The 15,718-nt window shown below is 36.7% G+C and overlaps 1 protein-coding gene across 2 annotated transcripts in view; it reads left to right on the top strand.

The window, feature by feature from the left end:
* Positions 1–15,718, top strand: part of TENT2 (terminal nucleotidyltransferase 2) — a 62,130-nt gene that overhangs the window by 41,716 nt on the left and 4,696 nt on the right. For both annotated transcript variants that reach the window (XM_043919947.1, XM_043919948.1), the window contains one exon: positions 3,522–3,658. In XM_043919947.1, the coding sequence (XP_043775882.1) occupies positions 3,522–3,658 (137 nt within the window). The remainder of the gene's footprint in view (positions 1–3,521; positions 3,659–15,718) is intronic.

Genomic DNA, 15,718 nt, shown 5'->3' with positions numbered 1-15,718 from the left:
TTTGAAAACTATATCACGATATATAGCATTATTGATTATTACTTCTTAATTATTGACCTAAAGCAACATCAGTGATAGAGGACAGAGTGTTTACTATTGAGTTAAAGAAATGAAGTTGAGAAGTTTAAATATATAAACTCAGATTAAGTGTGTGAAGGGATTTTTATTTTAATGTAAGCATTTTATGAGATTTACCTGCTACACTTATGCTAGGTAGATTTATCAAGACAACTTATATTTGTTTCCTTCCCTAGTGATATCTTCCTATTTTCAGAAACCAAAGTTAATTCCAAAGTAATACATTGAAAGTTGCCAGAGGTAACCATAGTGTGTTATTGTAGATGTGCAGTTAAAATAATGATGATGCCTGGCATATACTGAATAATTAATAAGTAGGTAATACTGTTGTTACTTTTCTTTCCATATGCATTGTATCATATAATTTGTATAACGCCCTGTGAATGCTAATATTTTCCTTGTATTATGGATGAAGGAGCTTGATGTTTGGAAAGCTAGTTAACGTTAAGTTCATGTAGGTAATGGAAGAACAGGTTTTATACCTAGGCCTGACTCCAGAACTCAGGCTCTTCACCACTTCATAATAGTACTTCTATTTTGTGTTAAATACTTTAACTCCTTTCAAAAGTTGGAAGATCTCATATCAGATGAAGTTTAAAGGCAATTTATTTATCAATCTTTAATATACATCACTAGATTAGTGATGATCTGCTTATAGTTAAATCTTGGTAGAACTTCAGTGTATCATTTAGTTCTCTCTATTCACTTATAACTCCACTTAAATGCTCTGTATCGGTTATCCTTTTCTTTGAGATCTTCCTTAACATTTCTTTCTAGGCTTTAATAATTCATATTCTTAGAAAATTGTGCAGCTTATATTTCTTTGCCTAGAGATGGAAAACAGTCATCTTTCATTTAAGCTATACCTTTAGAACAGTTACCAAGTAAACAAGTTAACCCAGTTTAATGTAGTCCAGAAAGTGCTTAATTGCCCACATTTTGGACTTCAAAGATTATGACACAGCCTCAAAAAGTGATGGGAGTCTGGCAAAAGGTGTTTTTGTTAGGCAGTTGTATGGACAGAAACAGTGAGACTTTTCAGATGTTTTTTGAGATTACTTATTTAAATTTTTCTTAACTTGGTATTGTGAAGAGAAATGGAAGATATGTGTCTTCAGCATTTAAATATCATTTGGAAAATGGTTTTAGGAATTAAGTCATTGCATATTTGGATATCAGAAGCCCAAAATAAGACAGAACCTTAGAAAATAGTATATTTTCTGTGTTAAAAAATTAAACCAATAAATATCAATAATCCAAAGGAGAAAAATGCTGTAAGAAACAGGTTTTGTATTGGTTAAATTGTTTTTCTGTGGATTTAGATTGTAGTTTTAAAGGCTGCTTTTATTTCTGTGGCTTTTGGATTACTCTTTCTGTGCTTTCTAATCTGTTAGCTTAAACTCTGCCCACCTTCATCCTGTCTGAAGTAACATACTCTATTTCAATACATAAATGCAATTGGGGAGCTCCTTTTAAAGAAATAACTTGGATGAAATTTTTCTTAAAGCAGAAAATCTTTCTGTACTATGAAGGATTACCAAAAATGGGGGTTACTTAAGGTTAAATAGAATTCCTTTTTACTCGTAGCTTCTTTTATTGGATCCTGATTTTTGTTTGTTTGTTTGTATTTCTCCTTTAGTTCTCCCTCAGTAGGTATGATATGACCCTTTTTACATATGATCTTGAAAAAGAACAGTGGCGCTAAGACAACACAGACCAGGGTCTTTCAGCATTTTAATACAATAGGCCTTATAACGCTACAGTTTTAATCTCACAGTTACTGATATATTTCTTTAAATTACTGAAAAACACAAATTTTAAAGGAGTTTTGGACAGTTTTAAACTTCAAGTAAGAAAATGGCTGCGTTGTTTCAGCATCATTTTGTAAATTGAATGTTTATTGTGCTGAGTGCTAGAAATCAAAATTAACAAGCTTTCAGAGCAGAAATTGTTAAACAGTGACCCACTTCTTTTTCCTGTCATTTGAACTTATACCTTTTTGTTTAATTTGCTGGAGAATATTATTTCAATTTTACGCTTTAAAGTCCTAAGCCCAGTTTTATGCTTAACAAGAGAGAATGTAAGAGTGAGACAAGTGAGAGACCTGTTCTCCCTTCTGCTGTTACAAATCAGTGCTTGTCTCCGACCCCCTAGTCTTTGGAATAAAGAAGATTTCTACTTGGGTCATGACGTGTAATATTACATCTGTTAGATGTGTAAGGCAAGTCCCACATTTAGGAATGCCATCTTTGTGAATTGTGGTTGGAGTAGGATATTTTCTTCTGGCAAAAAGATAATCACTTCTTGGTAGTTAAAATTATTGATAAAATTATAGATAATGGGGCAGGAGGAGAAGATGTTTCTATTTTCTTGCCCCTTGTTTTTACTGATGTATTTTGAGAATACCATTAAATAGGTGCACTACCCTATTTCTCCGTATTACTGGGGTTATTCCGATTTTACTAATTGAATTAATATCCATAAACCCAAGTTTGATCTGTTGGGTAGTTGAGAACCTTAAGTATAGTTGTCATTCCGATGTCTGGTTAACCAATTCATCTTTTTGTTTAATCGTTTTGTTTTTAAAACTTTCTACTTAGTGGCAAAGGAGAATATAGAAAACCTTTTTTGAGGGCACTGTGAAAATTATACCTGAAAAAGTATTTTCTAAGATAATGGATATGTATTACTTGAGAATTTCTATAGTTCAGTTTATTTTAGAGCCATAACTTTCTACTAATAAGGGAAAGATGAGATGTGAAAATGAATGGCATTCCATAGGCAGAAAGAATAAGTACTCACTGGTATTCTTTCTAATAGGTGACTTCTTTGGGCCTAGAATGCAAGCACATGATATCCTCCTTTATGAATATTGTACTAAAAATGAATAGCTCAATATTGCTTGCTGATTTGATTTTTCAAGTTCAGTTTGTGTTGAACATTATTTCTATTCCCTCTAAAATGCAACATACAAAAATGAAATACAAAAATGAAATAGAATTGTAAAAATTCTTAAAATCAGTGTCAGTACTATTTATATATTAAACTTCTATGACCTTTGCGAGATTTTAAGTGGCAGTTAGAAAAAGCTCTTACCTTGAGATATATTTGTAAAGAAATCTATATTTATTGGATGGAATCTTGATATGTACTGTAAGGTTTTATATATGAATTAAAAAACTTTTGCTCCCATGGAATTCATTTGGTTAACTGAGTGATATACCTCAGTTGAGGATTAGAATGTCTTAGTTTTTCAGGTTCTTTCTGGCTTAATCCATACATTGTTGAAATCTTTACTGGGAGAAAATCTTCAGATTTCCACATTGCCAATGTAAAGAAAATTCTCTCTTCTCCAGACAGCCTTATATTAAGATTTATAAGGTTTTTTTGGGGGGGTGTGTTTTTAAATGGCCTCACACATTTTTCCTTTTTCTTTTTGATAGGAATCTTTTAGTCCTTCTGTACAGTTGCACCTTGTACATCAAGCGCCATGTAATGTTCCTCCTTACCTCTCAAAGAATGAATCAAACCTTGGGGACCTCTTACTGGGCTTTCTGAAATATTATGCTACAGAATTTGAGTAAGTGAAACTTCAAATTGTGTATATTTGTTTGTGTATAAATGAATGCAACAAATTGGGTCAGAAAATGTATTTATCAATTTCATTGTTATAAACTAGTTCAGAAATGTGTAGTTTATAAAATGTAATACCTAGTGATATCCTGTTTCAAGCTAATAAAAAAAATAGTAAGCCTACTATTTGGAGAAGGCAATGGCACCCCACTCCAGTACTCTTGCCTGGAAAATCCCATGGACGGAGGAACCTGGTGGGCTGCAGTCCGTGGGGTCGCTAAGAGTTGAACATGACTGAGTGACTTCACTTTCACTTCTCACTTTCATGCATTGGAGAAGGAAATGGCAACCCACTCCAGTGTTGTTTTTTTTTTTCCATTTATTTTTATTAGTTGGAGGCTAATTACTTTACAATATTGTAGTGGTTTTTGCCATACATTGACATCAATCAGCCATGGATTTACCTGTGTTCCCCATCCCCATCACTCCAGTGTTCTTGCCTGGAGAATCCCAGGAACGGGGGAGTCTGGTGGGCTGCCGTCTGGGGGGTCGCACAGAGTCGAACACAACTGAAGTGACTTGGCGGCAGCAGCAGCAAGCCTACTGTTAGTTGATTTCAGTAGCGATCCCCTTTTATATTTAGCTGTCTCTTTACATAGTAAGACCGGAATAAATATGTCTGTCCTGTGTCAGGTCAGTCGCTCAGTCGTGTCCGACTCTTTGCGACCCTATGAACTGCAGCACGCCAGGCCTCCCTGTCCATCACCAACTCCTGGAGTCCATGCAAACCCATGTCCATTGTGTCGGTGATGCCATCCAACCATCTCATCCTCTGTCGTCCCCTTCTCCTCCTGCCCTCAATCTTTCCCAGCATCAGGGTCTTTTCCAATGAGTCAACTCTTTGCATCAGGTGGCCAAAGTATTGGAGTTTCAGCTTCAACATCAGTCCCTCCAGTGAACACCCAGGACTGATCTCCTTTAGGATGGACTGGTTGGATCTCCTTGCAAATGCTATATAATTTGGAATATATATTTTGTAGGAACTTAAAATTTGTAATAAAAAAAAAACAAGCTAAAACAAACTTGGAAAAAGATGTAGTTAATACTGGATATTTGGATAAATAGTTGTGTTTGTATGATATATACGTCAAAGAATACTTCTCATTTTTTTCTTTTTTGGTGAGAGTGATATGTAGACATGAAATAGTAAAGTGTGTAATCGGGCTGGCCATAACTGGAACTTCTTATGGGAGTTCTTAGTCCAGATAGAGTAGAATTAGGAGTTGTATGCACCTCTTCTGATCAGTTTGGGAAAGCTTGAAGGAGGGAATGAGAGAATTTAGGAGTGGTAAAACATGAGAGGAGGAGAGTACGATAACCGTAGGATACTGTTTTGGAAAGGTTTGGAGGGGGGAACAATAATGTAAGAGTAATAATTGCTATTACTTGGTGGGAAAAACTGTTCTAAGGAGATCATATGCATTATCTCATTGAGTTTACATGAGTTGGTGTTATTTTATGCCTGTTTTACCAATGGGACATATGGAGAGGTAAGGAAACGGGCCAAAAATCTCATAGGTAGTAAGGGGAATATTTCAGATAATTTTGAATGCAAAATTCACTCTCTTAACTATGATACTTTACTGAAATGGTGATACTATCTGCTGTCATACAGAAGTTTTGAAGAAACCTGACTCATATAAGATGAAACAGGGCCTGAAGAAGTATTATTTAAATTCCTTCAAATAAACTTCCATCTGTTTTGTTTACGTTTGTATCTCCATTACCTTGCCCAATGCCAGATGGTTGGTACTTGGAAAATACTTGTTATAGAATCATTTTGAAGGATAAAGATTATGGATGTAAGTCAAAGATCCTTAAGGTGACTTAAAAATTACTGAATTAGGTTAACAAAAGGAGTAAGAAAAGTGCTAAAGGAAAGTAGTTCAATAAGAATGAAGTTTTAATAATCCAGGTTAAAAATGATTAGGACCTGAATGTAAGTCTAGGCAGCAAAAATATAAAGGAAAGAGGAGCCTTTGTTTATATAGAGGTGAGGAAAGATTTAAGTCTACATGGGACATAAGAGACTATAAAGATCATTCTGGAGTTAAGATTTTTTTAAGATGTTGCAATGATAATAGCTAATGGTTCATGAATGTTTACCTAGTGCCCTGCATTATGCTGAATGATTCCCATGTATTATCTCATGTAATCCTCACAATAACCCCCTTTCAAGCTTTGGCAATTTGTGAACTTTGTCCTCTGATGATACAGTTAGATAATTGTATTCAGTTAGAGAACCAGGACTCAGATTCCAGTGACTCCAAAGCCACATACTTAATTGTTAGACTGCATCAGCATATCTGTGGTGTTATGTCAATTAGATATTGGGGGAGGTTTGTAGAGAGGGAAAGGATTCATAGAAGAAAGGTACTTTTCTGCCATGTTGAGTTTAGCATTAGAGCATCTAGGGAAATGCCTTGAAAATCAGCTGCTTTTCAAGTCAAATGACTGAAACAAAAGGATAGACGTTCAGGTTGGTGTGTTAGTTCACTTTGATCTTGCTGTGTGGCGTGACACGGCACTAGAATGCTGGTGCTTGGAGAGAGGTTTTGAACTTTTAGATACACTTGTTATGACGGTGCATGATTAGGTGACATATTTATCTCCTGTTTGATCATGTAGTGCATTGTTGTTTCATACCAGATGTTTTCAGAAATTTGACTATAGGGAGCATAGCCAAGAGTGTAGTCATGGTAATGAACTAGGTGCCTGTTTAGGAATTCTCACAGCCATTAGAAGGGTTTGTAAGGATTTCTTCTGAAGTTTGAGATACTCAGTTAAAAAATTCCCTTTACTGAAAGACAAAGAATTAAGTGCCTGTGACAGGATGCTAGAGTACATGGTATAAATGTTGCTGAGATTTTTATACAGCCATTTAAAAATTGCTAAGATTTTCTTACCTACTTCACTCATAGCTTTCTCCTTAAACTTTGCTGCTGAAAATTACAAAAATGAAGCCAAGTTTCTAGAAATGTACCCAGGAACGGGGAACTGACAGTATAGGAGAAAGGGGGTCAGGTGGCTCAGGGAATCTGGAAAAATACAGTCAGTTTAATCATTTTGTATGTTAGGGAAAAGAAAAGTGTAAGTTTTAAATATCTTATAGACTGATAGATACTGTAGATTCTAGGAACCTTAAAAAGCATCTGTTTTATAATTGCCTTTATTTTCTTGATGCCTAATCACGCATCATTACTGCTAGTCTGTCTATTGAATTAAAAATACATACTTATATACTTAAATACATACTTTTTTTAAAAAAAGGAAATAACAAAGGTCCAGTTTTTCTATCTCCTTTCTTATTCTTACTTATTCCTTATTTTATTTAATCAGTAAATCAATGAGTGCCTACTGTATACCAGGCTATTTTCTCTGCACTGGGGATATGGCAGTTAAAACTGTCTTCATGGAGTTTATGTAGAGAGAGTCATGGAGAGATAGACTATATATAAATAAAATGTATACTATGTTAGATGGCGGTAAGTGGAGAAAATTTTTTTTTAAAAGATTCTGATGTATTTAGTTGTTGCAGTTTTAATACGTGTATTGCCATTTAATACCTAGCATAGAGAGAGAATATTCTCACCAAAAAGGTGACCTTTGAAAAAAAGACCCAGTGGAGAGGAAGTTGTGAGTTACGTGTCTACATGGGAGAAGAACTTTCTAAACAGAAGGAAGAGCAACTGCAAAGACCCTGAGGTGGAGGTTTGCCCATGTTCAAGGAACAGCAAAGAGACCAGTGTGACTGGAAAAGACTGTAGAAGTTAAGGATGTCAGAGAGTTGAGGAAGTCCGTGTCATGTAGGGTCTTGTAGTGAATTTTGATAACTTTGAATTTTTCTCGCGAAGTGGGAAATCACTGGAGGGGTTTCACTAGAAAAATTAATGTGATCTGATTTAGTTTGCAACATGTTGCTGGATGAAAGCAGACTGAAGGGGGAGCTAGAGGCAGAAGCAAGGAGACGATTTAGGAAGGTATTGTGGTAATCTAAGAGAAACCATGTGACTTAGTTAAATAAAAGTGGCTGCAGTGGAAGTGGATGAGAAGTGGTCAGATTTTGCTTATGTTTTAATTTGCACCAGATTAATGTGACATAAGAGAAAGGGAAGAGCCAAGAATGACTTAAAAGTTTGAGACCTAAGCAACTGAAAGTATGGAGATGCCCCTAGGTGTGAAGCGAAAAGCAAGGGAGAAACATTGGTGATTTTTAATGTTTTAAGGTTGAGATACCCACAAAACATTCAAGTAGAGATTTTAAGTGAAAGTGAAGTTGCTCAGTTCCTCCATCCATAGGATTTTTCAGGCAGGAATACTGGAGTGGGCTGCCATTTTCTTCTCCAGGAGATCTTCCCAACCCAGCGATTGAACCCGGGTCTCCCACATTGTAGGCAGACGCTTTACCATCTGAGCCACCAGGGAAGTTTGAGATTTTAAGTAGAGAGTTGGATATGTAAGTCTAGAGTGCCAGAGACAAGTCACAGTTTTAGGGGTTTTTCATCTGGTAGATGGGATTTAAAAGCTAGAAAACTTTTTGAGAAGAGAGAAAAGGTCCAAAGACTAATAAACCCTTAGATACTCTGATGTCTTAGGTATACAAGGTTAAGAAGATACATGAATGTTTTAAGTGATGCAATGAAGAGAGAGAGATAATTTAGAAGGTATATATTCTGTGAAACAACTGGCCTAATTTCTCAAAAAGTCAAAGTCAGTTTAAAAAAAGTGGAGGGAACGTTTCCAGATTAAAGAGATGGAATAATCAAATACAATGGATGAAGCTTGATTGCAGTCTGATTGGGGTGGCAAAATTATAAAAGGCATTTGAGTTATATTAATGTCTTTTTTTTAATTTTTAAATTTTTTCATTTATTTTTATTAGTTGGAGGCTAATTACTTTACAGTATTGTAGTGGTTTTTGTCATACATTGACATGAATCAGCCATGGATTTACATGTATTCCCCATCCCGATCCCCCCTCCCACCTCCCTCTCTATCCGATCCCTCTGGGTCTTCCCAGTACACCAGGCCCGAGCACTTGTCTCATGCATCCCACCTGGGCTGGTGATCTGTTTCACCCTAGATAATATACATGTTTCGATGCTGTTCTCTTGAAACATCCCACCCTCACCTTCTCCCACAGAGTCCAAAAGTCTGTTCTGTACATCTGTGTCTCTTTTTCTGTTTTGCATATAGGGTTATCGTTACCATCTTTCTAAATTCCATATATATGTGTTAGTATACTGTATTGGTCTTTATCTTTCTGGCTTACTTCACTCTGTTTAATGGGCTCCAGTTTCATCCATCTCATTAGAACTGATGCAAATTAATTCTTTTTAATGGCTGAGTAATATTCCATGGTGTATATGTACCACAGCTTCCTTATCCATTCATCTGCGGATGGGCATCTAGGTTGCTTCCATGTCCTGGCTATTATAAACAGTGCTGTGATGAACATTGGGGTGCATGTGTCTCTTTCAGATCTGGTTTCCTCGGTGTGTATGCCCAGAAGTGGGATTGCTGGGTCATATAGCAGTTCTATTTCCAGTTTTTTAAGAAATCTCCACACTGTTCTCCATAGTGGCTGTGCTAGTTTGCATTCCCACCAACAGTGTAAGAGGGTTCCCTTTTCTCCACACCCTCTCCAGCATTTATTGCTTGTAGACTTTTGGATAGCAGCCATCCTGACTGGCGTGTAATGGTACCTCACTGTGGTTTTGATTTGCATTTCTCTGATGATGAGTGATGTTGAGCATCTTTTCATGTGTTTGTTAGCCATCTGTATGTCTTCTTTGGAGAAATGTCTGTTTAGTTCTTTGGCCCATTTTTTGATTGGGTTATATTAATGTCTTAATGCTGCTAATGTTACAAAGGAGAATGGCCTTATTCTTAGGTATATGCCAAAGGATTAAGAAATGAAGTTTCTCTCTGCTCGCACTTAATAAACGCTTTAGTTCAAAATATACACGTATAGGTACACACACAAGCAAATGTGGCAGAGTATTAACAACTGTTGAATTGCTTTTGAGTTTTATGTTTTTTTCATTTTTTTAAAATTTATTTATTTTTTATTGAAGGATAATTGCTTTACAGAATTTTGCCGTTTTCTGTTTTTTATTTTTTTTAATGTTTTATTTTGTATTCGGGTATAGCCAATTAACAAACAGTACTGTAATGGATTCAGGTGGATATGAAGTGTCTCAACGATAGATATACATGTATCGATTCTCCCCCAAACTTCCCTCCCATCCAGGCTGCCATGTAACATTGAGCTGAGTTCCATCTGCTATACAGTAGGTCCTTGTTGGTTATCCATTTTCTATATAGCAGTATGTACATGTTAACTCCCTAACTATCCCTTCCCCCATACTTTACCCCATGTACTTTTCATTTTTCCATTTGAAAAGTATCATAATACCGAGATGAACTAAAAATGAGATTAGGCATGAGAAGGAACTAACATGTAGTTCAGTTCAGTTGCTCAGTCATGTCCGACTCTGCGACCCCATGAACCACAGCATGCCAGGCCTCCCTGTCCATCACCAGCTCCTGGAGTCCGCCCAAACCCATGTCCATCGAGTTGGTGATGCCATCCAACCATCTCATCCTCTGTCGTCCCTTTCCCCTCCTGCCCTCAATCTTTCCCAGCATCAGGGTCTTTTCAAATGAGTCAGCTCTTCACATCATGTGGCCAAAGTATTGGAATTTCAGCTTCAACATCAGTTCCTCCAATGAACACCCAGGACTGATCTCCTTTAGGATGGACTGGTTGAATCTCCTTGCAGTCCAAGGGACTCTCAAGAGTCTTCTCCAACACCACAGTTCAAAAGCATCAATTTTTCGACACTCAGCTTTCTTTATAGTCCAACTCTCACATCCATACATGATCACTGGAAAAACTGTAGCCTTGACTAGATGGACCTGTTGGCAAAGTAATGTCTCTGTTTTTTAATATGCTGTCTAGGTTGGTCATCACTTTCCTTCCAAGGAGTAAGCGTCTTTTAATTTCATGGCTGCAGTCACCATCTGCAGTGATTTTGGAGCCCAGAAAAATAAAATCAGCCACTGTTTCCACTGTTTCCCCATCTATTTCCCATGAAGTGATGGGACCAGATGCCATGATGTTAGTTTTCTGAATGTTGAGCTTTAAGCCAACTTTTTCACTCTTCTCTTTCACCTTCATTAAGAGGCTCTTTAGTTCTTTTTCACTTTCTGTCATAAGGGTAGTGTCATCTACATATCTGAGGTTATTGATATTTCTCCCAGAAATCTTGATTCCAGCTTGTGCTTCTTCCATCCCAGCATTTCTCATGATGTACTCTGCATATAAGTTAAATAAGCAGGGTGACAATATACAGCCTTGACATACTCCTTTTCCTATTTGGAACCAGTCTGTTGTTCCATGTCCAATTCTAACTGTTGCTTTCTGACCTGCATACAGATTTCTCAAGAGGCAGGTCAGGTGGTCTGGTATTCCCATCTCTTGAAGAATTTTCCACAGTTTATTGTGATCCACACAGTCAAAGGCTTTGCCATAGTCAATAAAGCAGAAATAGATGTTTTTCTGGAACTCTCTTGCTTTTTCTATGATCCAGCGGATGTTGGCAGTTTGATCTCTGGTTCCTCTGCCTTTTCTAAATCCATCTTGAACATCTGGAATTTCACGGTTCATGTATTGCTGAAGCCTGGCTTAGAGAATTTTAAGCATTACTTTACTAGCGTGTGAGATAAGTCCAATTGTGTGGTAGTTTGAGCATTCTTTGGCATTGCCTTTCTTTGGGATTGGAATGAAAACTGACCTTTTCCAGTCCTGTGGCCACTGCTGAGTTTTCCAAATTTGCTGGCATTTTGAGTGCAGCATTTTCACAGCATCATCTTTCAGGATTTGAAATATCTCAACTGGAGATCTGTCACCTCCACTAGCTTTGTTCGTAGCGATGCTTTCTAAGGCCCACTTGACTTCACATTCCAGGATGTCTGGCTCTAGGTGAGTGATCACACCATTGTGATTAACTGGGTCGTGAAGATCTTTTCTGTACTGTTCTTCTGTGTATTCTTGCCACCTCTTCTTAATATCTTCTGCTTCTGTTAGGTCCCTAACATTTCTGTCCTCTATTGTGCCTGTCTTTTTCATGAAATGTTCCCTTGGTATCTCTAATTTTCTTGAAGAGATCTCTAGTCTTTTCCATTCTATTGTTTTCCTCTATTTCTTTGCATTGATCACTGAGGAAGGCTTTCTTATCTCTTCTTGCCATTCTTTGGAACTCTGCATTCAAATGGGTATATCTTTCCTTTTCTTCTTTGCTTTTCGTTTCCCTTCTCACAGCTATTTGTAAGGCCTCCTCAGACAACCATTTTGGTTTTTTTGCATTTCTTTTTCTTGGGGATGGTCTTGATTCCTGTCTGCTGTGCAGTGTCATGAACCTCCATCCATAGTTCATCAGGCACTCTGTCTATCAGATCTAGTCCCTTAAATCTATTTCTCACTTCCACTGTATAGTCATAAGGGATTTGATTTAGGTCATACCTGAATGGTCTAGTGGTTTTCTCCAATTTCTTCAATTTCAGTCTGAATTTGGCAATAAGGAGTTCATAATATGTAGTGTAGTAGTCTAAAAAGGAAGACTCATTAAGAAAGGAGGGAAGCCAATAGAATGTTATGTTTCGGAATCGAAGGAGGAAAAACTATTTTAAGGAGAAGGGAGTGATTATTTGTGTCGCATTTTTGATTGATCAAGTACAAAATGAGAACTAAAAGCTGACCATTGAAGCATTGGTCAGTATGGAGGCTACTGGACCCTTGACAGGAGCAGTCTTAGTGGAACAGTATGGACAAAAAGCCTTATTGGTGTGAGCTAAAGAGAGAAAGGGAGGGGAGGATCTAGATACAGGTAGTGTAGCTAATTCTGTAGGGGGATTTACATACTTGTAAAGGGGGCAGAAACTGTAGGGTAGAAATTAAAGGACTAAGTGGAGTTGAGTATTTGTGTTTAGAAAGGAGAAATAACCCATGTTGATGGTAAAGTTGGTGATACCAGAAAAGTTGTAAATTTTTTTAAATGGTTTTGTTTGTTTGTTTATGAATGCGCTGGGTCTTGGTTGCTCTGTGTGGGCTTTCTCTTGTGAGTGGGGGCTACTCTGGGCTGTGGTGCTCAGACTTCAGGTGCAGGCTGCAGGCGTTGCAGCACCTGGCCTCCGTAGTCGTGGTACGAGGGCTTAGTTGCTCCACAGCGTGTGGGGTCTTCCTAGGCCAGGGCTCACCCTCGTGTCCCCTGCATTGGCAGGTGGGTTCTTACCCGCTGTGCCACCAGGGAAGTCTAAGTTGAAGTAAATTGTTGAACAGTCTTCTTGTTTGAATAGAGAAGAATTGGAATCTACACCACAAATGGAATAGAAGGACTGACAATTCATTATAATAATGGAAAAAATATATACAGACAAGTGTGGATTGATGTGGTGGGAACTAGTGGATACTGTCTTTTGACTGTTTTGCTGTTTTAGTGAAATGAAGAATGGACGTCAGCTGGGAATGAGTGTGAGGGAGGAGATTTGAGAAGTGAGGACAAGGTATGGATTGCTATGTAGAAGACTAAGGGAGTGAGTTAGCTATGGAAATATAGTATGGCTGCTGGGTAGCAGCGTTTAAGATTCCTTTGAGCTAAGTCATCATGAATTTAAAGTGATCATAAACTGAAAGGTCAACATGGTTGCATATTTTTTTTCTCCAGTCGTGATGTGCTCCTCAGGAAAGGATTGGAATAAACAAAGATTTAATTATGGTTGTTCAGTGCTGCAAAAGCAGGTAGGAGAGTTGAGGGAGGTGCAAGGAAGGGACTTTAATAGTTGACCATGGTCAGGGTATATTCAGTCTTAAAAATGTGGGCACAGTGTTGTCTGCAGGACGTCTTGGTGGTAGTTTACAATAGTTAGTCTTTTGGTCTGGGGCTTAATAGTGCTGGAGAAAAAGACAGGAAAAGAAACAGTACTGAAGCCCGGCCCGGGAGGGTGCTCTAGCATTTGAAGAAGATTGAAAAAGACAAAGTCTTGATACCAGCATTTAAAGGGTCAGGCAGAAGAAAAGCCAGTCAAAACAGAACTCTAGGATTCAAGTTTTTTCTGTGTACAGGATTTGAAATCCCTAACAAAGTGTTTGTTTGCTTCTCAGCCCTTAGTAATTACTAAGACCAAAAAAAAATACCATTTTTTCACTTAATTTGACTAGTTTTAGCATATATGCAGCCATGTGGTATCAGACCCATCATTTTATCTTTGCTGTACTTGAATTTTTCTTTGTAATGTTGTTGAATACTACATTTCCAATTTAATCAGTTGTGTCAAAATACTTTGTCACAAAAAAATGAGTACCAGTCCATTACCATTACTGATGAAAAAAGCCAGTATCTTTCCAACAAAAAGTCAGAAATCTGTTTTATATTCAAAAGATTATTATTATCAAGTCTGTTTTAGATTAAATTAAGTCCCATATCTGTTGTTTTTTTTCTGAAACATAACTCTTTTATAGATTGTGTTATTTTATACTTTAATTATTGAGTGACAATAACAGATTTTCATATGACAAGGAAGTTACAGTAGAGAAATATGGTATGACAAAAGGCTTAGTTTAGAGCCTGTTTTAAAGAAGGAAATGTGTAGGAAAAATATTTCTAAATTACTGTTTGAATTCTACATTGAGATTCATCTATAACATTAAAAATTGTATAAAAGTTATGTATCATGTTTTATGATTTGAAATATTTAATAATTTAGACATATTTAAAAGTTCTTTTAAAATGCAGTAGTTTGAATCAAGTCTAAATAGTAGTGATTCATATATTATATTTTTTCCCCTCTGTGAAGTACTTCAGATGATACAGTCATTTAAATAATAATTTGGGCTGATTATAGGTTAAAGATTAAACAATATCTGGTTAGGGATGAAAAAGTGAATAAGAATTTGTCACATTTGTTTCTGTGATCCAGTTTAGAAATTCAGGGTTGAGTTTAATAGAAATAAGGCGAGTCCTTTGATTTACGGAAGTAAAAGTTTTAGTTTAAGAGCAGGATGCAGTGTTTCAATGTTTTAAACTTGTCTGAGAGGAAAAAATCAGTCCACCTCTTTTTTTTTTTTCACCTCTTTTTCTTTAACATAATGTTTCCAATGTTAATTCTACTGCAGATTCACCTGTCCTGTAAGTTGACATTTGAAACAAGGAGTCTCAGAAAAAAGTTCATTTTTAGTAGTGAAAGTTGTCTTACATGGTATAAAGTGAAGTAGCACAGAGTGTAATTCTGCTGTAGTCTTGTTTAGTTTGGCAGTGTGGTTATAGAACTCTCCCCTTTACGTTGTTGTCTTTAAGAAGATTTTGGAAACACACTTGGACCGGTAGAGCAGTACTTCTTTTCTGTCTGAAGTCCACACTAATGGAGCTGCTGTACATTTAAGGACCTAAAACATCTTACTGTAACCAATACTAAGTATTTCTTTTTGACAGCCCACTTACTTTTAAAAAGCATAAATTCTGACATATATTTTTAAAGAACTTAAAGCTGTCTTTGCAAGCTACTCCTAAACTGTACTCTTAATAAGAAAAAATAGTCATACTTTGAGGATCATTTTCAATTATGAAACTTCACAAGATGGAGTGTTTTCTTGCATGTTTAACATAGAAATTGGTCAGTTTTCCAGAAACAGGCCATGTTGGATCCACGGTTATATCCTTATGGATTCTCTAATAAATAGAGGAAGAGTAGGATGAGTGTTGCATTTGGAACATCCCAAACTATCGTCTTCCTCCTACTGGAATGATGGAAAAAGCTGAACACAACCGAAAAAAAACAGTTTCCCCCAGACTCATTTTCTCTTGAATACAAGCCTGAGTAGTTATATGTTTTTAAAATGTTTTTTTAAAAAAGGAAAGTTATACAAAATTATTATAAATTTAAAAAACAACAACAGTGTAAGGTTAGGCCTTACTAAAGACTGGACAGTCGACCTTCAGGCATGCTG

This window comes from Cervus elaphus, chromosome 12 (genome assembly GCF_910594005.1).
Source record: "Cervus elaphus chromosome 12, mCerEla1.1, whole genome shotgun sequence".
Lineage (NCBI taxonomy): Eukaryota > Metazoa > Chordata > Mammalia > Artiodactyla > Cervidae > Cervus > Cervus elaphus.
Note: the sequence above shows the minus strand (reverse complement) of the source record. Positions and strands in the feature narration are given on the sequence as shown.